At 41.1% G+C, this 24,855-nt stretch overlaps 1 protein-coding gene across 2 annotated transcripts in view; it reads right to left on the reverse strand.

Annotated features, from left to right (window-relative positions):
- Positions 1-6,665: 6,665 nt before the first annotated feature.
- col5a1 (procollagen, type V, alpha 1) overlaps positions 6,666-24,855 on the reverse strand; it is a 77,899-nt gene continuing 59,709 nt past the window's right edge. The window contains exons 39-66 of one of the 2 annotated variants that reach the window (XM_040158199.1): positions 24,474-24,581; positions 24,165-24,254; positions 23,586-23,639; positions 23,186-23,293; positions 22,965-23,072; positions 21,753-21,806; positions 21,536-21,589; positions 21,296-21,403; positions 21,150-21,203; positions 20,906-21,013; positions 18,387-18,440; positions 18,052-18,159; positions 17,834-17,887; positions 17,680-17,733; positions 17,511-17,564; positions 17,339-17,392; positions 17,131-17,238; positions 16,868-16,921; positions 16,719-16,772; positions 16,359-16,466; positions 16,119-16,172; positions 15,977-16,012; positions 15,800-15,853; positions 15,378-15,645; positions 14,045-14,157; positions 12,297-12,365; positions 9,290-9,523; positions 6,666-9,086 (exon numbers count right to left, since the gene is read on the reverse strand). In XM_040158199.1, coding sequence (XP_040014133.1) covers positions 8,940-9,086; positions 9,290-9,523; positions 12,297-12,365; positions 14,045-14,157; positions 15,378-15,645; positions 15,800-15,853; positions 15,977-16,012; positions 16,119-16,172; positions 16,359-16,466; positions 16,719-16,772; positions 16,868-16,921; positions 17,131-17,238; positions 17,339-17,392; positions 17,511-17,564; positions 17,680-17,733; positions 17,834-17,887; positions 18,052-18,159; positions 18,387-18,440; positions 20,906-21,013; positions 21,150-21,203; positions 21,296-21,403; positions 21,536-21,589; positions 21,753-21,806; positions 22,965-23,072; positions 23,186-23,293; positions 23,586-23,639; positions 24,165-24,254; positions 24,474-24,581 — 2,523 coding nt within the window. In that variant the 3' untranslated portion in view covers positions 6,666-8,939. Of the gene's footprint in view, positions 9,087-9,289; positions 9,524-12,162; positions 12,232-12,296; positions 12,366-14,044; positions 14,158-15,377; positions 15,646-15,799; positions 15,854-15,976; positions 16,013-16,118; positions 16,173-16,358; positions 16,467-16,718; positions 16,773-16,867; positions 16,922-17,130; positions 17,239-17,338; positions 17,393-17,510; positions 17,565-17,679; positions 17,734-17,833; positions 17,888-18,051; positions 18,160-18,386; positions 18,441-20,905; positions 21,014-21,149; positions 21,204-21,295; positions 21,404-21,535; positions 21,590-21,752; positions 21,807-22,964; positions 23,073-23,185; positions 23,294-23,585; positions 23,640-24,164; positions 24,255-24,473; positions 24,582-24,855 lie in introns of both variants that reach the window. The other variant, XM_040158200.1, reaches the window with a different exon arrangement.

Raw genomic sequence — 24,855 nt, forward strand, 5'->3', positions numbered from 1 at the left:
ATTCTGTTAATTCTGGCCCATCCTTGGCTGCTGTTTGGGTCCCGTACCACACAGGTCTCTTTGACCGTGTCTCTCTACAGGGGACCACCAAAGTAGAGCCCTGCAGCTTCAAACCTGATATGCTGGGATCCTGAAAATAGAACAGAGCTACTGTATGTGAGTGAAGGGGGGGGGGGGTGTACAGGACCATATGCTCTTCCTTCTGGTTGCGAAACTAGAGGATCTAATTAAATCAAGTGCTAAGTTTTACATGAGTGGGACAAAGCTTCTCCTGCTGAGAGAAGGTTCAAAGTCATATTGTTAGCTAGCTCTCATTTTAAGTCTCACATTTTAGATTGTTATCCACTTAAGCTGACACGCAGTATAGAAAACGTGCTATTTATGTTAATGTGGTAAACTTGAATGTTTTTAATTTCATTTCAACATTTTAATTTCAATTCTGGAGACATGTTTCACATCTTCTGAGAGACTCAATTATATGACATCCCAGATGTTTGTATCCCTCATAACAATAGCTGAGAGGAACAAAGGAGCTGCACGGTGAGACTAATTCATTCTCAGCATGCTAATGATATCCGCTGACACTTATTTGAATATTATTCTAAATATGAACCAAACTCATGTGTTATTTACCTGCATTTCTGCAGGGAAAACATCACCGGCTGCGTTTGGTGTATTTACACATCAAACATCTGCCTCGCTTCCCCATCACTGCTTTCCTTTTTTGTCTTTTTTGCAATCCTCTCCCGTTTGCTCTTATCTCTGGTTTTACCACAAGTCCAATCCTTTCACACTACATATCTCTCTTGCTCTTCTTTTCTTAAACCTTTCCCTCTGTGTGCCACAAGACAAAGGACAGTCTTATTATCATTATCTTGTGATCGTAATCTTAAAATCAGACCACAGCGTAATATTCATCACATTTGGTGCACATGCTCCCCGTCTTAAAATTAAATTAATGCAAGGCTGCAAAATTACAGAGCAGAAGCGCCATGGCCTCGGCAGACACAGCTGTAGTTAACAAACTTAAAAAGGTCTGAGGTAAACTTAAATACTTAAGAGCAAGCACTACCAAACAAACAAAACTCTGAAGAACGTGTCATCTTGTTTTAAGTCTTTGCACACCCACAGTATTTTATGAACAGTAAAATTTTGTTGTTTTTGAGTGCTTGAAGGTCTGTGTCCTCAGTGTGCACCAAGCATGGGTTCACCTAATGTCCAAGTCTAATTACACAGAACAACAAAAACTACTGTGTCCATAAAAATCAAAGCCTCTCCTACCCTGGCATAGCCTTATGCGTTTGCAGTGTTATATCATAAATTAATTTCTACAATTAAGAAATTCCACTTGGTGACTATATTATAGGCTGATTCCAGTATTTTTTAGCCACGCTAGCGGGATGGCTTTATTCTCATCTTTACTTTATGTTTAGTGTTAATTACCAAGTGTTGGCATGCTAACGGTCTGAATTAAGATGGTGAACATGGTAAACATATCTGCTAAACATCAACATGTTAGGCATTGTTATTGTGAACATGCTAGCATGCTGATGTTAGCCTCACAGAGTTCCTAGCCAGGCTGTAGACTCGTAAGTCTTGTTCAGCACTGGAAAAATGAAGTTTACAGAAAACATTAGTCAACAGTTAATGTATAACTAAAGTATGAAAAATCTAAATGATAAAAACGGCTTTATTTTGGTGTCTGGTTGTGGTGGAGATCTGAGTTTTTTATAATCACTGTTTTTGCCCTGCTAAACTCATATACCCCAGTGGCTGCTTTGTTGATCATAGTGTGTATGTTATTGTGATTTATTTTTTCAATTTTTGGGTCAAACTTATCATATTTAAGCATTCTTTGTGAAGTATTGTCTGACATTTCAGTTTACAAAAAGGGGTGCTTGTAAATTGATGATTTGCTTCACTGAATGAACCATAGAGTAAATTGTCTCTTGTTTTTCACTCATGACGACTTGATCTGATGTTGGAGTAGATTCAGCAGATTTTTTTATTGAACTATTATGTTTATGTTTATGTTTATGTTATGCTGTTTTAATTCTGTCTTCGCAAAAGGAATTGGAGTTCATGGGCCAGTTTCACGAGTGCGGACTATAACAAAAAGGGTGCAGGGCGCGCACATCCAAAGAACTTATTCAGATTTGCTGGATCAACACCACAAACCGAAGGCAAAAGTCAGACACATCCGCACACTGCGCTGGTAGCTCCCAGCAAGTTGAATTTAACACGGCAACGTTTCAGTCAAACAGAGATCTTCATCGGGCATTGTCAAATAGACATCACAAACAGGAACAAGCATTACATGGAAAAGCAAGTTCATCACTCAGGTGGTTGTGATCCGCATGATTGAGAGTCAATCTGCTCTGAAAAAGGGTCCAATCAGACACTGCTATGCAGGGGGCACAGCATGCCTTTAGAAAAAAAGAGACAAAAATAGAAAAACATAGTTAAAATATACAATAGAAAAATATATATTTAATCTAATACATCAAAAATAAAAGCCAGAAATCACATATATTGAGTAGAAATAATAATGTGTTGCCTGCCCAAACAAGCAAAGCAAAAAGAAAATGTGTACTATTATTATCTATTTTATCTATAACAAGGAAATCATCACAAACTCAAGAGGCCTATTGTAAACATATACTTCTTTTCATAAAGACCTAAAAAAAAAAATCGAATATCAACATAGGCATTGAAATCATTACAGTAAGTTGTAGGTCTAAATGATCGCGGTGAGTTGGCTTACATGGGAAAAACAACACGCCGTCTTAAAACCCACATTTCAGAGCATAGACGGGGCGTACTCAATAATGACCAGAAGAAGCCTGCGGCTGAGCATTTGAACTCATCCAAACATAATCCATCTACGCTACACTACAAGATATATTGGAATAGAACATGTGAAAACCCCCTGAAGGGGAGGAGGCATCAACAACATCCTTCTGCAGAGAGGGACAGCCTATATTTTTTACCCTTAACACCCTATCAAGTAGTCATAGTTGGAACAAATATTTTTTTCAAGGTATGATTAACAGATCTTACTCTTCTTTTCTAAATGTCAGTATGAATATATTTTGATCATCTCTTCTGATGTATTTATTACCTGATAGCAATACAAATTCTCACCAATTGCTAGTCTGTGCTTTGGTTGTTTAAATCCATTTGAGCAAGCAACATATTATTATTTTCTACTCTTTGTATGTTTGTTTTTAAATAAAGTATATGTAGCACTTTCTATGATCATTTCTTTGTGATTCCTGTCATACATTTCACAATTTGACAATACCTGATGAAGAGTTGCTCTGTTCAATTGAATTTGCTGGGAGCTATCAGTGCAGTGTGTGTATCTTTGAGTGCAGACAATGCCTTCAGATGGTTTGGTGCGCCCAAATGATAGCTATCCATCATGTGTATTACATTACAATCTATTTCGGAAGATGCGTCGTTGTTGCTTGATCCAAATTAAGATGGAAGCCAGGGATGATAGCTTTTTACCATTCAATGCCATTTTTGTTTGGGTCAAGAAATGGAGAATGGAGGAAAAGTGCTGTGTTTTGTTAAATGTCTTTTTTGATTTAATCTTCAATGGAAAATAGAAACTAGGCTTAATGTAACAGCATACAGACACAGCATTGGTATTTGAGAGATGCGACCATGTTTAATGCTTTGGTGGCCGGCCCCTAATTGCATTAGAAAACCAACATCTTGAACTATAACCACTCCTTCAATAAGAAAGTCTATTAGAGCAGAAAATCCTGTTCCTAATATCCCAATATGAGAGTCTCTGGGTTGTAACACTATCTCATTCTCTCTCCGCTATCTGATTGGTATGTAAGTAGGTCAGTGGTGGCAGGGCCGGGCTATGAATGGGCTCTGTTAGCCAAGAGATCCACAGGCTCAAAGCAATTACACATTAACATGGGGACTCCGTCCCAAATTTCCCTTTTAACGTCTGGCGCTTGACCCTTCAGCTCTTCCCTAACCAGCCCAGACCACACAGTAACAGTACTCTTTAACGTCTAATGATCAGACTTCAGTGTATTGTATGAAAAGGTGTGAATGGATGTATAACTTTTTTTTAAATCATTTTTAAATTGATAGGATCGAACGTGACTGCAAGGGAATCACTCTAGAAGAAACCCCATCTTCAACCCACACTGGACACTAATAAAAGCGTTAAAAGTTCAGAGGCAAATTTAATGTTTACTCCACTACATATAGCTGACAGCTATGGGTTATAGTTAGTGCACAAAACTAAGATTTTACATTAAAAAAAAAAAATTTAAAGAAAAAATATAAGTGTACACAACACTGAATTGTCGAAGATTAAACCAGTGGTCTCCAGCCTTCTTTCCTTATGACCCCTTACAAAAAAGCAGTGTCTCGTCAGGGCCTCCTGTCCCATTTTCAGATGCCTATGAGTTGTTTGCAGTTTTTTGCAGAGATTTCCCCCTCTAGATTTATCAGTTGGTTTCACTAAAAGGAAAAATGCGAGGAAATATGCTTTTTTTTCTTGCCTAGAATTACATGAGAAGTCCCGTTCCTGCATTTTCAATATGAGGCTACGGCCAGTGGCCGACTAACTTAGCTTAGCACAAAGACTGGGTAACAGAATCCACCTACCAGCACCTCTAATGCTCACTAAACAACACATTATATCTTGTCCTTGCCGTTCCCCGAGGGGTTAAGTGCTGGACTAGCTTCGTATGTCATGTATATCAAGCGAGCGGTGTCTTCTCATCTAACTCTGAAGAAAGGGTTTATTTCCCAAAATGTTGGACATTCCTAAAATTACTGTGCCAAGCCTAAAAAGGTTAAAATGATCCAATAATTCATAAAAAAGCATAATTAAAGTCCCCCCCAGAAAATTGAAAGTTGTGTAGCAGAACATTTCTTCTTTCCTCTCCCATTAATCATCTCACACAGGTTAAGATTTATCTTGTCACCCTTTGGACGGGGTCCAATCCCTACGTTGGGAACCACTGGACTAAAGTATCGAATTTAATATAAAGCTAAAACTAGCTTCACAACCTACATTAGTGAATAATATGTCAGTCTCAAGGCCATTTTTCTACAGAACAAGCACTTTTACTTTTGGTACTTTAGTACTTCTACTTAAGTAGGAGTTTGATTGCAGGACTTTCAGTTATGGCGAAGTATTTTTACACTGTAGTATTGTTACTTTTACTTAAAGGATCTGAACTGAATTGGTCTAAACTTTTTAGTTTATCCCCGAGCTGTTCAGTCTTACCTGGAGCACTTAAGTGTTTGTTTATACATTTGCTCCACTTTGAAATTCTGCTTCGCTCCAAGCACGTTTTGCATCTCCCAGAGTGACCTCTTCATACATCCTGACTCTGCTCTGGAGCGCCTTGACACATCACCTGTTGCCATAGCTGCAGGGAGCTAAATCCCTACCTGCCGCCCCACTTTGATGCTGCACTTATCACCACTGCCATTGTAAGTCGTTCTGTGCTTAAATGAGGAACTAGCTTCCCGCTCTGGTTTCTGCTTTACTCACCCTGGATACTGCCTCAGTAGAATCCATCCATTCTGGTCGTCCTAAATCCCTCCTGCAAACACTGCATTAAATATTGATCATGGTATCATACACAACTTTTTTTTCCCTTGCAGTGCGAGGCTTAATGCACACTGTGCAAGGTTTGCTCCTAATGAGACGCTTGAAGTGCTGCAAGTCATCTTAACCACCACCTTTGTGATCAAAGTTTTAAAAAAGATTACAGATAATTGAAATTATTGGTGCATGGGTGGGTTAAAACATCTTTTTTTTATTATAATGATCAGTGAGGAAAGCTTGCATGAAGTACATACAGTGACTAATACATTTTTTTTTTCTTTTTTCCTGGCTCATCATAATGCGCCGCAGGCAGTGTAGAAAAATGAGCTTAGTCATAGAAGTACATACATTAGCTGTCCATAAAATCCCTGGCCAGGATGATTCTTTAAGCAGTCTTTGTTGTGGAGGCATCAGCAGGCAACTATCCATGTCTGACCACGAGATGCAGCCTGGGAACTTCTTTCTTGTGGCGTATCTGTGGAGCTACAATTGTCTGACATCACTAAAACACTGCAGTGCAATTGAATAGTAGCCTTACCTGTTGTGCAGCTTAAACAGACATCCAACCTTTTATTTAGCATTTTTTAAATAGTCCAAATTCAGTCCTCAACACACATTCTCTCTCAAGACACACACACAGCCCAGACGTTGTAGACATGAAAACATCTATCTGTTTAAATGGATGTGGCCAGACGCATCCTGAAAGGCTCCATTACGAGGAGTCCATTTCCAGCTCATAAGTGTAGAAAGCATGTGGTAAATTAATAACCTTTTGACAGTAACTTTTGTTTTCCTGTGTGCATGTAAAGAGGGGGCCTCTTACACTTACACTATGGTATCATTTAACATTTATTTTTTTATTTTAAATAATACAATAAATATACTACAAACGAACATTGGCTTTGGTAGAGTTACAAGTTCATCATTTTCTCTCCACTTCACAATTGTGGACATGACCTTTCTTTTATTCATCTGTAGCATTGAAAAAACTGATGTATCCTGACGAATAAAACGTGGACTGGAGATCATGTCACTCTACAAAATTATAACAAGAGAAAAAACTTTACAGTTTCATGCATACAGATAGGTTTTAATGCTTCAAAAGACATACAAGAGTGGATGGCCACAGTAAACTTGAATTTATTGACATAAAAACCAATATATCTTCTATCCTCTTATCCTTACACAGGTTTGACAAACAGACAGACAGACAGACAAACGGAAATCTACAAAATAAAACCAAAACCAAAACAACAAAAAAAACAATGGCAGCATTACTGCTGGTTCTGGAAATTTACAAAAAATTTGTTTGTCCTTATTGAGCGCTAAGTGTTAAGTTTGGGTGTATTGCATCACAATGAAAAATAAAGCCAAAGATCTACAAGCATATTGAGTTATCTTAACAGAAATGGTTCAAGTCACATATTTGAAGATTTAAAAAAAAAAAAAAAAAGGAAACAAAACAAACCTATGTATGAAGGGCTGTAAAAATTCTGTGGTACATACTAGTGGTCATAAGCATAGAGAGTGCATAGTTTGAACAAAGAGCATAATTACAGTAAGGGCAAAGATAGTAGGCAGACAAGCAATTTTTGACGCTGCATGGGCAAACTCTTTCATCTTGCTAATCTGATGACCACTTACTGTGGCTGAATCAAGAAAAAGGACTTTTCAAGTTGTTTCCCCTACGAACACGTTTCAAGCCACTTAAAGCTAAATGTATATGTGATAACCTTTGGTGGAGGGGTTTAGGATTTCATACATCAAACAAGACACTGGACCATATCCATGTGGACGCTCTGGCCCAGTCAGAACATTCCCATTCCTCAACTACATCAGTTTGATGTGGCCCAGACGATCCAACAGCAAGAGCCAAAACGCAGTGTCTTAGAGGAGTGATATGCAAAGCCAACAGCACCATCTTAGTTTCCTTTCGATATTCCAACATTTGGTACAGTTGTCAGACACGTTTTCTTATTTACGCGGTCTGCCGAAGCAGGAGATAACATACGCCGCCAGGCTGCACTGATCTGTGAGCGGATATGTAGGGAAACGGCATGCAAACACCGAAGCTAATTCTAAAATAAAACAGAAAAAAAAAAAAAAGAAAATAAAAATGGCTGCAGCAAAGGTCCACATGTGTCAGATGTGGTGGTTAAGAGAGTCAAGGGGCTGCTGGTGATGGAATATTATCAGCACAAATTTCCTTTCATTCAAACAACACAAACTAGAAAAATACATAGCACCACAGAAGAGAGAAAATAGCACCTAGGTTTTGATTTCTTTGAGTTTTCAATAAAATGTGACATCTCCCGTTGCATAGTCAGATGAATATTTCAGGGGGAAAAAGAAGCTGTTTATTAAGTTAATGATATTGCGACAAAGGTAGGTGTTCTGTTCAGAGGGAACAAAAGAAGGAATGCATTGGGGTTTTTTGTTTGTTATGCAAATCAACTGTCACATAATATCAGAGCTTGTTTTTGTCTTTTATTTCCATTCCGTTCTTAAATTACAACAAGATGTGCTCCACAACTGCAACAACACAGGACTTCCCAATTTGTTTGTTTGTTTTTTTTGTTTTTCAATTTACAAGTCTAATTTCCTCACTTTCGATATTTCTGCAATTTAGATGTTATCCCTGTATCCATTATCTCCTACCTCACAATTAATAAAAAGTCACATGCATGTTTTGAAGCCAGAAGCAATAAACATTACCAGGAAAAATATACAGAATGTACTTACAAACATAAAAATTATTTATATATATTTATATATATAAGATCCATTCCAAGAGAATGGGGAGACAATTATGCACAAACAGAGCTCCTGTAGTGAACTGGCAAACAAACCAACAAACGACAAGTGGAAAAAGCCAGGGAGATGAGGGAAAACATGAGATCAGAACTAAAGAAGAGAAAAGAGCCAAATCAGATGGAGTCCATGGCAAATACTGCGACCGTCTGGAACGGCTGCAGCTCTCAGCGCCGCCTTCGTGTTTGGGACAAAAAAGTCTAAATCAAGTGTGATGACATGGGGCTAGGTGTGTGTGGGTGGGTGTGTGCGTGCTCGAGTGTGTTGTGTAGGAGGCAGGATCTGACATCCAGTTTCAAAACTTGCATGTGATGGAGAAGGCACACTGAGGTTTCAAGGTTATTTTGTTTTCCTCTATTCCTAAAGAATTTCACTGTATTCTCAACTTGATTTCATTTTACTCATACTTGTTGCTTTATGGAAAAAAAAGTTACTTTTTTACAAATAGAATTGTCCTATTCTTTTTCAATTGTTTTTTTTTCTGAGAAAACAAAAATATGCTTTTTTTTCTCCATTTGCTCAGTCAACAGTCTTAGCCGATGAAACAGACAGGGCCCACTTCGAATCCAAACTTCTGCGTGGAACCACCAAAATCGTTGAACATGATGTCCACAAATGGCACCTGTTCCACCTTTGGTGTGTTGATCTCAAGTACTGTCTTTTCATAGCCCTTTTTCAACTGAGAAAAGACACAGCAGGAAGGAGAGTTAGTGTGTGGAAAGAAAAGACATTCATCAGAAATAAAAACATCCCTCTCTCTCACAGGGCTCAAACTGACTGAGCTGCGACACAGACAACAGAAACGTAATTTTCTGACAGTGTTCGTCAAAGGAACCCCGCCAACCGTCCACAGACACCCGCACACACATCTCTTTGACTTACCGCACAGCCATCGACCAGGGCGCGGATGTACGGGTTGTTGTCGTAAGACATCTCTTCATCGTTGGAGCCCAGGAAGCGGATGGCCTTGTCGTGGTTGTCCTGATCCTGGTCGTGCCAGGCCACCGACTGGTAGCAGTTGTACGTCATGTTCTGTCTGGCTGCTGCGCTCAGCAACCGCAAGAAAGTCATCTGGACCACGCCGATCGGGTTGCCCTCCACATCCACGTAAGACAGCTGCCAAAAAAAGAAAAAAGGAACACAGGTTGAGTTGAGCATCACAAACTTAATACCAGGAGAAGGGACCAGTTCAAGGAATGAGTGAACCGAGGGGAGGATGTCCTGAAGATACTAAAAAGATTTACTGAACACACTGTCATGTCTATACTATGCAGCGTTTGTCTGCTGGGACTCATTCCGAATTAATTTATGACTCGTAATTTGTTTTCCTGTTTTACTGCTGTGTTGGGATTTCTAGGACGCGTTTCTTATTGACAACAGTGTTAGGAGGAGGAGGTGTCATCCAAGGATACACAATTTAAATATACTACTGTTTTTTCCTCTGGCAGCACTGACACAACTAACAGAACTTGATGGGCGTATGTGCGAGTGACTTAGGTAATACAGCATAACAGATTGACCTGATCCTTAAAGGATAATATTGGTGTTATTCTACATTTGTGTCCACATATTCCATGAAAAGACCAAAACCAGCGGTGCTAGAGTTTAGTCCCTCAATACTTTCTGACTTAACTACCCTATTTGTTCATTCATTCCAACTTTAGATGCACTGTAAATCTTTAAAACCAGGTCACAGATATATAGTTTATATAGTTATGGTTAATATACCGTTTGTGTGGCTCAGTAATTTTCTAAAACAGACGGGCACTGTAGTTGGTGGCAAACGTTACTCAGTAAGCGCGTTTGTTGGGATCTATTTTCAGTGGCGGATTAATACACATTCACTGCACTACTGAACATTTTTTGGATACACAGATAATACTTGTTAGTAGTATCAATTTATTGTTGGTTTTTGTCTTTTCATGGAGATTTGTTGCCATAAAAAATATTGAATATTACAACCCTTATGCTTTAGTAACGTGTAAATATGTGCTAATATGTCTCCAGGGGAAAGATAGCCGTGGACCACAATCCACATTGCTTAGGCAATTGATCAGGTGATGATATTACATAGAGCGGGAGGAAGGGCGCAGAATATTTCCAAGGCCTAATGCCTGTAAGCTGTACTGATGTGTGAGGCTTAATGTGGAAAAATCTGCCTTCACAGTACAAAAAATAAGCATAACTAAAAGCCTAATTTAAATATTGCTTATGTAAAATCATGAAAATGGAATTATCTTAATTTGAAATACGTTTAAGTAATGGTGTTAATTGCCTGGTAATTAACCTATAATTAACTTAGAATTTTGCTTTTTGAGCTAGTGTTACAGAAAACTGAGCTAGAGCTCATTGAAGTGATTGTGGCGCGTTGAAATCCTGACCGATAAGACTGCAGGTCTGTAACCAGTCACGTTGCGGTTTAAGGTCCGTAAGCGACTATCGGCATACCAACCATCAGGAATCCATTAGATCCACACGGTTGCTTCGTCTTTCAGACAAACGGGACTTACTGAGAGTAGAGCGCATGCAGCATCCATGCCATGCAGCCAGAGCAGATAACCATCTGCGAGTCTGGATGTGTTCTTTCTCGACTTATTCTTGTACATAAGCAAACACAAACACACACACACACACACACCTCAGCACACATGAATATACAAACCCAGAGTGCCGACGCTCAGACTTGATATTTACAGAGAGAGCTAATCAGCTCCTCCATCTACATGTATTTGTGCACAAATTAAGTACCAATGATTGACTTAATTAGCTAATTAATCGCAAGATATAAATGGTTAAGACTTTGTTCTGTATTTAATGTCTGAGTGTCGGCACTGTTGCTTCGTTAAATTAAAAACCATTCTGAAGTTTTCATCCTCAGAGCGGCCGGGTAGTCCCATGCTTTTCTCAATCACCCCACCAGTCCTCAACCCCTCCCTCCCTGCCCGCGCACAGCGTGTGGATCCAGCCCAACATCACCAGAGAAACATTACCTCTTTATCATCACAGCCGCAAGTCAACAGTGACTGAGTACCCAGAAGCCCCTGGGTGGTGACTGAGTGCCTGACCTGTTTGACTCAGAGCTACTCTGCCAGATCTAAGTAGTCTTTAAGGGAGACAGTAGGAATATGAGTGCAGCTGAGTGGCTGCAGCAGAGTGGGAATGACACTTGTGTTTCCCCTCTTGCGGAGGATAGATAATATGCTGAGGTAGGAATTTGTCGAGATCTACGACTGCAAATATTGAATGTGGAATAAAGATAAGTGTAAATTGATGTATTCACTCTGAGGTGTTTTTGTCCACACTATTAAATCAGCTATCTATGGATATAATACTGCTTCTTGAGTCATGGCAGTGTTGAGGCACACAGTCACTCTTAGAAGATGCTCTCTTAATGTAGCAGAGGTGTGGCAGGGTGGATGATACAGTCAGGAAGTTCTGCAGTAAAACAGCAGTACGTTGTTTTCTATTTGCTGAACTCCATTAGATGTCAAATATGTTGCCTCAGTACAGACAAATCCCGCCTGCATGGTCCACAAAACTCTCTTCCATTTCCTTCTAAGAGCATCACTGTGTTGCTGAACTGAAGGTGAGTGCGGCCCGTGCTGAATCATGCACCACAGTAATGTAACAAACAACAAGCAAGGTGCCAGTGCATATACATACTTAGTAGGGCAGAACCAGAACCATGCAGAGCCTTAGGTACACAGAGTCCAGGCCTCAGCCAAGACTCTGGGACCGCAGGCAGGGCCACTTACCAGGGAACCTCTCTTGTAGTGACTATACCATGTGCCTGGCGAGTCTTTGGGCCATTTTGCCATTTTGCTCTGTAAAATATAAGAGGCGTTCAGGAAAGGGAAAAAGACTTGGGAAAGTCGGGAGTCTGGCTTACCAGTTTACCACGTTTGAATTCACTGAACCAGGAGCCGGGATTTTCCTTTACCCAGGATGTGAGCCTAGCCTGGGGGCATGGATCAACAGAGAGGCAGAGCAGGAGGAGGGAAAAACAGCAGTGTTAAAGAAAGGAAACAGATATGACAGAAACACATCCCCACTCAGTTTTTTTTTCCTCCCCACTTTCTCCTCCTGTCCTCTGAGGAGTCTTCCAGACCTGAAACAGTATTCAGTGATATCAACCAGACCAACCGGACCAGGGCAGACGATTTTACTAAGTAATTATGCCATTTTGTACACCACAAACTGTAGCTGGCAGCTAATTGGTGCTGAAAAATTCATGAGTACACAGTGATTCATTAAGAAATGATCGCCTGCATGGATCTCTTATATCGCGGATTCTGTCCCTGCTGTTCAGTGCTAGTGCTGTGCAGCCATGGTGCACTAACTTTGTTATGCCATTAAATGTGTGAATTGGCCAACAGGGCACAACTCTAATGGTCTCAGGCATGACAATGATGAATTTCTCTATAATTAGATAGCAGCGTTTGACATGGAACTGTCATCAATAGCTTAACGCATTAATGAATGATGGGCCGGAGATCTCTAATCGCTGGAAGATGGCATACATTAGACCCATGCTGCCTTGAAGGTGACCTTCAGTTGTTTTCACCAGAGTGGGCTGAGCAGAGGAGGAAATATATCCTTGCAGTGACTTTCTCTTTCTCCAGAATCCTTGAGAGCATGTCTGGCTTTCTGAGTGCAAATCTGTATAGAACATGGACAGTATAACTGTGTGCTCTTATAATAACTGCGCCAATCTAAATGCATGGCGGAGTGTTTTCAGTCTCAGTGCAAACTCTGACAGCACAGGCTTTTCTTTTCAGCCCCGACACAGATGAGAGCGGCCCATCACCAGCACGCTATAAAAAGTCTGCTTCATTATTTTGAGCTTAAGCAAACTCCTGCTCCTCTGAGGTTTGGTGAGTGGGATCATTAAAATGGCTGTAGCGCTATGCTATTACACAACCCCCAACATGTCAAAGACAGTGTTCCCAGTGTTTCACCACTCTCTGCTACTCTCCGCTCCTCTACACACTCATGCATAATGAACCAAAAAATCTTCTCAATGTGCCTGTCACCTGCCAAAGGCTTTTACAGGTGATAAGGTTCTTAATGGCATTTTGTCTAAAAATGGCACTGAAACAATAGAGAATGGATGAGTTCGAGTGGATGTGTGTGTTCGAATGAGGGAGCTGTTCCCCCCGCAGTTACTGACTGTCAGAACTAAACTGAGATTTAGCATGTTTGTGAAATAACTCTGGCCCTCATGAGAGACGCAGGGAGTCCTGGTGAGACATCTCCAACATCTTCTTCATAACAACTCGCCGGGTCATCTCATGGAGGCGAATCATACACGTACATGAGCAGGTACAATAGAGTTCCTGTTACAAATAACGCTGTCTTGAGATGTACAGGTTATTTATACAGTATGCAAGCAAGTTAGTCTCAGACGTGATGAAAAAAGACATTCACCTATCTGATTTTGAAATTGAATTGAACTGAATTAAGCTAAAATTACTATCAATCAAGTCACAAACAGGACGCTCAAAATGGTAAAAATGTTTTTTTCTAGCACCTGTCTGAACCTTTCTGCTTACCGTGTCCTCAACCTGACTGCTTCCTGTGCATGTCTGTGTGTGTGTGGACGTGTGCAAGTGTTTGTGTACATGCAGCCAGACTTACCCCTTCAGACTTCTTATCTGGGAAGATGCAGCTCTCTCCACCTGAAGTGAAGTTGCAGTACACCTTGAAGGAGTCCCGAGAACAGCCCTGGTTTGGATCAATCCAGTACTCACCTGAAGAGATGGAGAGAGGGAGAAGATGCAGAGAGAGAAAGAGAGAGAGAGAGAAAGTTTAATTATAGAGTGGCATAGGTGATTTGAGGCCTACACTGTTCTCCTCCAAGTCAAGGCAATGTCTGACATTGTATGGCCTTTGCTCAAGTATCATGCATATCTCTATGTCTACACATTCTGTGTTGCATCTATATTATATTCGGAGAGGCTGTACAGGGACAAAATTACCAAAATCCTTTTAAAAATTACACTTTTTAACACTGCCTTGCTCAGGGCAAACATCATATATCTTGTGAAATACAACATTCAACACAATCTTAATTATTGTTGTTTTCTAGTAAATTCTGCGTTAAAAGTAAAACACCCAGCCTGAGATATTTAAAAAAAAAATACATCCATCTATAAAAAGTGAAATGGAAATACTTATATTAACTAGTCCATATGTAAACAACTGCAACTGTCATGTAGGTATGACAATCTTGCTGCTGAAATATCCCAAATGCACATGATTCTAGGGCTGTGACTTATTATTTTCATTACAGATAATCTGACAATTATTTTCTCAGTCGTTTGGTCTATAAAGTCAGAAAAGATTATCTAAAGCCCATGGGGATGTCATCAAATTGCTTTTTTTTTGTCTACCAACACATTAAAATCCAAATTTATTTTCACATAGTCAAGCAGCAAATCCTTGCAAATGACCAGCTGGAACTGGAGAAAGTTCAGCATTTTTGCTTGAAAACTTCAACCATTCAAATCAAAATAGTTGCTGATTTTTCTGCCTATTTGACCGTTGCTCCTTTAGTTGTTTCCAAAGCACTCTTCGGTTATGAGGATTTACCAACTCAATACACTGTATACTGAACAGGACATATTACAGTCGGTTTCTCTGACCTTCTAACCCTGTGTGTTCATGCTTAAGACCCCTTATTTACCTGACCTTGGCTTTTCAGTTCATAAATTTGTGAGTTTATGCTATTTAGCAGTGTATGTGTGTCACATGGGTGTAGCAGGCAGGGTCCTGGGTTGTGGCTCTTAAAGTGAGGCCAGCAGCCGCACAATACAGCTCATTGTACTATCCAGTAGCATTGTCTTTTCTTGAAAATTTCTAGCAAGCTGCTGTGTGACAAACGCCACTTCGGTCCAGAAATCATAAACCGCGCAGAGAAAGGATTGGACAACAGACCTCACGCCTCATTTAGATGGAACGTGATACAAACCATCAGGGAAGTCAGGGTGGCAGAGCTGCAGATCCTTGCAGGTACGAGCAGGGTTGCTCTGTGTGCCCAGGGGGTGCTTCATCTGCTCGATCTCTAGTTTCAGGGAGTTTAGCGAGCCAAAGATTTCCTCCATGCCGTCGTCATAGTCCTTGTAGTTGGCATCCACAGCTGCATCGTCCATCATCTGGCTGGCATCGATGTTCCTACGCATTCTGCCCTTAATGGGAGCCTGGATGGGGAGTGGGTGGATAACATCGCCAGGAGGGCCCTGTTAAGGAGAGATGAAAGGAAAAGACACAAATGACAGTCAGAGGTAAGGATGGAGGTTATGTAAATGTCCATAAAACCAAGAGATAATGACTTAAGCTAAGGATAGCATACAAAATGATTATACCATTCAAAAGGCTAGTGCATTAACTTACAGGAGGGCCAGGAAGTCCAGGTGAACCAGTCTCTCCCTTTGGTCCAGTTTGACCCTGAAGAGGACAAATTAACGGAATGCTTAATATCAAACGTCAAATGATTTTCTGGTTTGAACATCTTGAGACAAATGCTTGTCATTGCTTCTGATGGAATTCAGCTTTCACCAAGACACTTACCGATGACCCTTTAGCTCCTTTGGGACCAGGAGGACCCTAAAGATGCAAAGTTGACCAAGTAAATCAATATTTGCTCAGACATTACATGATATTGAGTTAGTTACATTCGGTAGTGCAACATATATGATGAGCCTAGTCTTACAGGTAATCCGGGAGGACCCAGGGGACCAAGTGGACCTGAGGGACCAGCAATACCCTATAGGAGAAAAGACAAAGGGTGAATCCACAACTGCTGTGTGAAGACAGAAGAAGCATTGTTTATTCCTGATGCAACAATATTGACTAGCATGAGGGATATTAACACTGGTGACTACATTTTGCCTTTGCATGTGAGCATGTGCAGGTCTTTTTCTATGGCTCAAGTGTGGTTTTGTTTGCTTACATTATCGCCTTTGGGACCACCTCCTCCTGGAGGACCAGGAAGACCTCTGTCACCCTTTTCTCCCTGTTCCCCTGGGGGTCCGATAAGACCAATAAGACCTGGATGGCCCTAAGGGCAGAGAACAACACACACACATTATCAATACAACAGCCAATAATACACCATCACATTAGCCCTATAATATATCCATCTGACACACCCTCTAATCATTAGGGTAATGATCTGATGGCTGGTGGAAAACAACAGATCTAATCAATCTGTAATTAAATAGGTTAATTAGTCTTTGTTACAGCGATTACTGTAGCTTACGCTCCACATCAAAACATTCATAACAGTTACGCATTTGCAGGAGTGGCTCACCTTTTCTCCTTTGACACCTGAGTCTCCTTTCAAACCAGGTAAACCAGGAGGGCCCTATGAGAGGGATAACAGTTGAATATGGTTTAAGATCAGCTGCACATATTATGTGAAATACCTCAGTTCAAAAGCCAGGAGTCACTTCTACTCACCATAGGTCCGGGAGGTCCATCTGGGCCTGGAGGACCGGGTAGACCTTGCTCTCCCTGCACAGAAATACCAATTATATAGTGTTTTCATCCCTGGCTCACATAAAAACATGGATTTCAATAAAAATAGCATGTCTCTTATGTCCTGCCATTTATCGGAAACTGTTTATGTACACTTGCTTTACATGCATGTACATTTAACAATAGTTCAAAACTTCAATGTGACTGTGGTGAATCGGTGTGAAGGTAAGAAATACTGTACTTACAACTGGGCCAGGGATACCCCTCAGGCCTTCAGAACCAGGCTTGCCAGGTGATCCTTGAGGACCAACAGGACCTGTCTTTCCTTGGGGACCTTCCAAGCCAGACTCTCCCTTTGACAAAAAAAAAAGATACACATTAACCATTCGTGCTCATTTGTTGTTTTTTTGACATTGTCGGTGTAAAATCTGTGTTATTTGTTGGATGCTTTACCTTGGCTCCTTTCTCTCCTTGTCTTCCCTCAGGTCCTGCTGCTCCAGGCGGTCCCTATTTAAAAAATAGATGACAGCGATTAATATTGAAGAATACAAACTCAGAACATTTTAGCATTTTGACATTGATAAAGTTTTGCAAGGACGAGGAGAGAGCACAGGACAGTACTTACTCTCTTTCCTGGTGGTCCAGAGGGACCAGACTCTCCAGTGGGTCCAGGTGAACCCTGGTTTAAAAATTCAGCGAGTGAAAATTAAATGAAAATTAAACAATTTGCAATTTAAATGACAGTGTTCATTTTACAGTAATGACATGCAGCACTGCGGAAAAGTGACACTCACAGCCTGACCAGACTCTCCATCATCTCCCTTGTCACCAGGTGGACCGTCCAACCCCTGCATAAAAATTGAACAGAACCTCAGTCATGCTGCATTACACCAAAAACAAATTGTAAAGAATAGAGGATGCACAATTCATGACTCATGCCATACGTACAGCGGGACCAGGCTCTCCAGGGGGACCAGGGTCACCAGGGAAACCACTTGGACCCTGAAAGTCAATAAAAACTGCATTACTTTTTTTTTTGAGAAAAGAAACTTAGTTTCAGGTCAATATGATGCTCTGTGTGAGGTAAAATAGAGAGACTATACTGAGAGAAAGAGACTTGTCATTTTACATGTTTTTTCTTAAGCAGAAGGTAGAATAGAACTTACTGGGCTGCCTTTAGGACCATCATCTCCAGGGGGACCTTTAGGGCCGGGAGGTCCAGCTGCACCAGCCGGACCAGACTCTCCCTTTTCTCCTCGTTCTCCTCTTGGACCCTGGAATAATACACAATTACCAGAAATTCCAAGTCAGAGAGACTGGTAGCAAAAAAAGTGGAAAACAGAAAAGGAAACTTTATAAGCCTCATTGTACTCTATGATCACTGAACTCATTTGTAGTCTAGCTGTTGATTCTTTTTCTTTAGTGGTGAAAATTATTATTGGTCCTTTCATTCTTTGTTGGTTGTCATGTAAAAAATTGAGAAATGAGAATGAGAACTCACTGGTGGGCCAACTTCGCCCTGAAGACCTGGCTCTCCTGTTTCACCAGCATCTCCCTGATAAGAGAGACAGAGAGAGAGGGGGAGGGGGAGGAGATATTAGAGGGTGAGAGAGAGATATACATTATCAGAGAGGTGATTTATTGATCCAACATGGTTCTAAAAATCCCATCATTTACAGCAGCTCTCACTGTCCCGGTGCCCTTGTCCCCCAAAAGGGGATAGAAACAGATGACACGAGAGATTTCAATTCATCAAGTGCAGGTAGATTGGGTAGCTGGGGCAAAGGGGGCGCTGACCTCACTGTTTTCCCTGGACCCTGCCCATATGTCTTGTCCTCGTCCTCCTGCCTTATTGGAGAGTTGTCCTGTTGAATCGCCTATACACTGGGCACTATCGTTATTCACTGTCACATGTAATTCTAACATCCTCCCTTCTGCGGTTTACTGCAGATGCACTCTGCCAAACACCTGTTTCAGGGAAAAATTTTAACCCATATCATGTTTGGGGAAGAAGGCACCAATTGATAGCACAGCTCTGCAAAGCCGATGACAAGATGCACAGTGATGTGTTATAATAAGCATATCCAGATTTTCTCTAGCATGAACAACAGTTCTGTATTGTGAACATCAACCGAAACTCTAAATTAGTGTCTGGCTGTCTTCCAGAACCCCTCTTGCTGCTGTCATAAATCCACTCTAAGTAGTTGGTACGCCTGTTTAAAACCATGACTGATCCTCCTGTATTAGGAGCGTACACTGGTCTTTATGCAATGTTGCATCTGAGAAGCCTTGCACAGGCCATGACTCCACCCTTACAATAGCCTGCTCATTTCCACCACAGGGACGCTGGTAGAATCTGCTGAGAACAGGGAAACTGAGAGCATGAAAGACAGCTGCTCATCACTGCTACATGAGGGATGTGTTTACAGAAAAAGCCTGAGCGCAGCTGCTTGCCAGCTCCCTGGTTTGGCAAATGAAATGCCAGATCAGCTCAAGCACGATTAGCCAAAAGAGCGCTATGTTTGTTTACAAAGGAGAAGGACAGTCTATTCTCAGGAGGATTATAAAGGAGCAAAAGGTGAATCTATTGACTGAACCAGATAAAACAAATCACGCTATCATTACAGACAGAAATTGAGCTTAAAAGTGCACAGCACTGCACTCAAGCAGCTGCAAAAGCAGGCCTTTCATAATGAAAGGGCAGCAACAAATAAGAGTGGGAGTTGATTTTATGAGAGCTGCCTTTAATAATGTGTTTATCATCTTAGAATTGCAAGTACAGTGCCGTTGAGTATTTATTCGTACTCTCTCCCCTCAGCAACAGTTCTTTTGGGGATGGCAGCCTGTCCATTAGATTTGTTGTGCATCTGTCACTCTGCAGCAGAAAAAATGATCATGTCCCACTTTAAAAGGGTAACTTATAAATAGGCATGGGAAATATTAATGGCTGCAAATGCCTTGTAAAGAGGTATCATTCACAGTCTTTACCGCAGAACACTCGAACAAAGTGATAGCGCACTGAATCTGCCTCTTCCAGAGTGTTATAAAACCAGTCAACTGGATGGAAACTCTATCACACCTGTCTCATAGGCAGGTTACAATGAAAAATTTGCCAGTTGCCATACTGGGGTGGGATTCATGACATCAAGCCCATTTGGGGACACTTTGTTGTGCTTTCTATGTCTCTGGAAAAATTGCATAAGCTAAAAATTTAAATTAAAAATCCAACCTATAGAGACACGGCACACAATATTTTTGGAACTGTTCCAGAGGTTCCACTTGGAAAAAAGGCTGTAGCAGGATGAATACGCTGTCAGTTGAATGAATCCCTTTCAGCAGGTGGAGTGGGTTTCCATGATGGCCACACAATAGCTCCTCAAGCCACGGACAGTTTCAGACCAGACTGGCTTCTTCTCCATGAGAAAACTTTTCTTATCTGGAAAGTGCGGGGCCCCAAAACGCGAATACACAGCAGCATAAATTTGATTATACAGCAGTCAAAATATTAGGCTGTTGTCGTACCTTTTTGAATTAATGTTCTGGGAGACAATGAAATCACCATTTCTGTGTAATTACGTCCACACAATTATTTTGGTAGACAATGATTTCCGGATTGTTAGGCTGCAGACTTGAATTAAAATAAAATGTGTTCTAATTTTTTCCGTCTAAATATCTGTTTACTAAAGTGATTAAAATTGTGCGTTTAGGTAATTGCCTACAAGATAGATATAATTACTATCAAATAAAGAGATGCACAAAACAACATACTGAAAGGAGTTTATGTGACTTAGGAGATGTCTGTGTTTACACTTATACCAACTAAAGTGGCAGCAGGTGTAAATTAAAAAGAGGTGCAATTACATGCATAAAAGGACCATTAAAATGGCACTATGCTACCTGATGTGCTTACACAAAAACCTCAACTGCACCATTCCACCCACCTCTGTTCAAGCATGCTCATTTGGAGCGACAAAGTTACCAATTAGAAGTGATCAAACCAGAAACCGAACAGAGGTTTACCTTTTCTCCTACAGCGCCAGGATTGCCGATACCGCCAGGAGGTCCCTGTGGGCCATCGGCCCCGGGGGGTCCTGAGGGGCCTCTGGGACCAGGGGGGCCAGGTGGACCCTATGGGGAAGAGAGGAGTTAGTTTAATTTAAAAATACATTTCACTTACATACTGTTTGTAATGTAATGTATTACATAATAACACAGTCACTCAGAATGTGTTTAAACTTAAATTAATTCTCCATTATGATCTTACCATTTGACCAACATCTCCAGTTTCACCTTTCTCACCAGGTGGTCCAGGCAAGCCCTGAGGAGTGCGCAGAGGATTTAATCATATCATCCCAGTGTTTCTTAATGATATCATTTGTCCACAGATGTATTTTTCATTGTAGTCCGCACCTGCAGCCCAACTGGGCCTGGGGGTCCAGGGAATCCTCTTGCTCCTTCATCTCCCTTCTGGCCGAACAGACCCTGCTGACCTCTGGGACCAGGCTCACCATCTGCACCCTGCACAATGTGACAGATAAAGCGGTCGCAATCAGGAGATGCATAAAAAATGTTGGAGGCATTGTTAGCCTAACAGATACGGTATATGAGGCGCTGAATGATCTAAATCCACAATCCAGGATGGACACTTACAGCAGGACCAGGCGCTCCAACAGGTCCTTGAGGGCCAGTAGGACCAGGTGGACCCTGCAATGGAGAAGGAATACATCAAAATGACTGTAAAAAGTTTTATCCTTCACTATTCAAAATCCATGTATTCACAAGAAAACTGGATTAGCCTCACAATCTCAGGATGTAACATAATGAATAAATGACTATTCTATAATGCTGTAAATAAAAAGCAACTTACATGTTCTCCTTTGTCACCCTTGCTTCCTTTCTGGCCTGGCTCTCCAAGTTCTCCCTGAAGAATAAAATGATCACAGTGTGAAACGAAGACAGATAAACCCCTCAATTCAAAGTAATACACAAGTGAGAGGGAGATAAAATACAATGATAATTTTAAATTTTTATCAAATAACCCGAAGATGACATGTCAGAGCACAATAAAACCTACACTTAACAATATCCCTCCTTTGAAAATACATTTTTTTAGAGATCTGGCTGTGGATATTTCAATGACATCACTCCTTTTCTTCGAATGGTGACAAATATAGCTCACATCTGAAGGAGGCTTGTGATGGTTGAATCAATGGTGCTACTGGCAGCCAAAACAGAAGAGATCATTTGTCCCATCTCAACCTGTTTGCACCAGAATTCCAGGAACCAAGGACCTTGCACTATTCTTTCAAAGCCTCCACATGCTGTGGGTGTTTGCAGAAATAATTTTAGTAACCACCAAAGCCAAAGTAACTTACTTTTGGGTTTGAGTCACACAATGCACTTTGTTAGCCATTCCCCGTGGATAGGACTTATAATGAGAAAGTGTCTGAATGTGTGTAAACATTAGCTTGCGAGATCCTTTTTATCTGCATGGCAAATACCCTCTGTATTCTCTGTGTCCCTCTACACTGCAGGGACCACTGTAAGACCAGTTAAGAACCGAGGCATTCTTCAAAGGATAAGAGATTATCCTCTGAGTATCTCTGCAGCTGATCTTCCTGCAAACGTTTTTAGAGGGGATGAGGAATTTGTCTTGATTCTGAATACTAAAGGGTCACTTTCACACATTCTGTCACTGCCACAAAATTCCTCCCTCTCCTTTGTTTGTACAGAAGGGTACAATGCAGCAACTAGGCAGGTTCACGTTTTAAATATCTGGTAATCGATGCAAACTCTGTCAGACAAATTCCCCTTCCAGCTTTAAAAGTCGCTGGGAAAGAGATGAGGACATCTGGCTTAGATCTCAACTGTAAAGTTTAGTGTCTTTGTAAGGTGGTAAGTGTGTATGTACTATATCTGTGTGTGTGTGTGTGTGTGTGTGTGTGTGTGTGTGTGTGTGTGTGTGTGTGTGTGTGTGATGTAGTGTGCTAAAAAACTGAAAGCTTCAATGCAGGTTTACTGAATTTCATTGAATTTCTCATTACCTGGATGGGAAAAAACACAGTGAAAAGAAACTCACCTTGTCTCCATCCTCTCCAGGTGGTCCAGGAGGTCCTCCAGGTCCAGGCAGACCCACAGGTCCCTGAATACCATCTCTTCCAGCTGGGCCTTGAGGTCCTTTTTCTCCCTATAATATTGTTTTATGTCATTGTACAACACCATGTTGTCAGCCATGCTAAATTTGCTATTTTTTCTATTTTTCTGCATATCACAGTAATCTCTATAATGTGATGTTCTTACCGGTCCACCTTTCTCTCCAGCAGGGCCTGGAGGTCCCTGGGGGCCAGGACGTCCAGGAAGACCTGTAGGTCCAGCTGGGCCAGCAGGACCACGTTCACCAGGAGAACCCTACAGTACCACCGCATAGTAATTAAGTCAGTTATCAGAATTAATATCAAAGACATCAGAGTTTTAACACTGAAACAAAACCACCAATACCAGGCACATCTCACCTACCAAACAGGTCAGACCTCTTTTATTTAAGTAGCAAACTGCATATCATTATATTTGGTAAAAGCCTGGAACAAGTAAGTGTGGGAAATTAACTATGAAGACAATTCCCAGAGATGGGCACAGAATATGGAAGGTGAGAGCAAGAGTGAGAAAGTGACAAACTGAGGATGCAGTAAATAGTACTCACAGCAGGGCCAGGGGGGCCATGAGGACCTTCATTCCCTTTCAGGCCATGAGCCCCCTGCAGAATAAAATAAAATGAAAGCTTCAGAAAACAAACACATCTGATGGGGAAGCACACATCCTGCCTTACACTGAACTCCCTATCTTCAAACAGGCTCAGCTTGAGATGGAAAACCTCCTATAGTCCCGAAGGTGGAGGCTGAGAGCAGACGGGGAGAACAGTTATTTACCAAAACTGCATGCATACATTACATTACGAAGGAACAGGTATATCGCATAATTTCTGCAACCCTAAACTTAAATGAAAAGCTGTCTCTGCCAACAAATAAGTGTGGATTGCATAACAACCAGGACATGACTTTGTCAAGTTAGAATTAAAAAATTTAAAAAATAAACAGCCTAGAGCACACTGTTCCTCTACTGAAGCCCACTCAGGGATCTTATCTCATGTCGGATTCTTGAGGTTCACCACAGTCTTACAGCAAATTTATAGCCCAGGACAATTACGCAATAATCAAGCTGTGAAAGATATTAAATTTGTAAGGAGCTACTGTACTGAATCGGGTCAGAAGGCAATACTAACCACAGGGCCAGGAAGACCTCTCTCTCCAGGGAAACCTCTTGGCCCAGGAGGGCCGTCCTTACCTGCTGGGCCAGCAGGACCGGGATCACCCTGTAGGTCAGAGCACAAGGATATTAATTCTATAAATGCAAAATTAGGGACTCTGTGGTTGTATGTTCAAAATTATACTTAGATGAATGTATTTAAATCACCCTATAAAACAAAAACTCTGGAAGGGAAACAAATGTTAAAAGTGCTATTAAAAGGTATGCATTATACTGATAGGATAATTTAAAAAAACAAGATATCAAACAGAGATTCAGGCTTCACCTTGGCTCCTTCTTTCCCTGCAGCTCCAGGTAGACCCTGCTCACCAGGTGGGCCAGGGGGTCCAGGGTGGCCCCGATCTCCCATTGGTCCAGTCTCACCTGTTGGTCCCTACAATTGAAGATAAAAATACAAAAAATAAATATAATTATGGACACTACAGCATGTGTGAAGAAGGTGTGAAGAAGAGAAACTACAAGATAAGATGATGGCAGAAGGAACGCTGTGAGCAAAATCAGCAATTTAAATATAATGTTATAATTTCTCCAGCTATTACAAAATATGGCGCAGAGAAGATGAGCATTTGCTGTGTGGGAGGCCTACTAGTCATTAAGGCCACATACAGCTCTGTTATCATCAATGTTCTCAGCTGGCATTAGCAGAG

The sequence above is a fragment of the Xiphias gladius genome, chromosome 20 (assembly GCF_016859285.1).
Source record: "Xiphias gladius isolate SHS-SW01 ecotype Sanya breed wild chromosome 20, ASM1685928v1, whole genome shotgun sequence".
Classification (NCBI taxonomy): Eukaryota; Metazoa; Chordata; class Actinopteri; order Istiophoriformes; family Xiphiidae; genus Xiphias; species Xiphias gladius.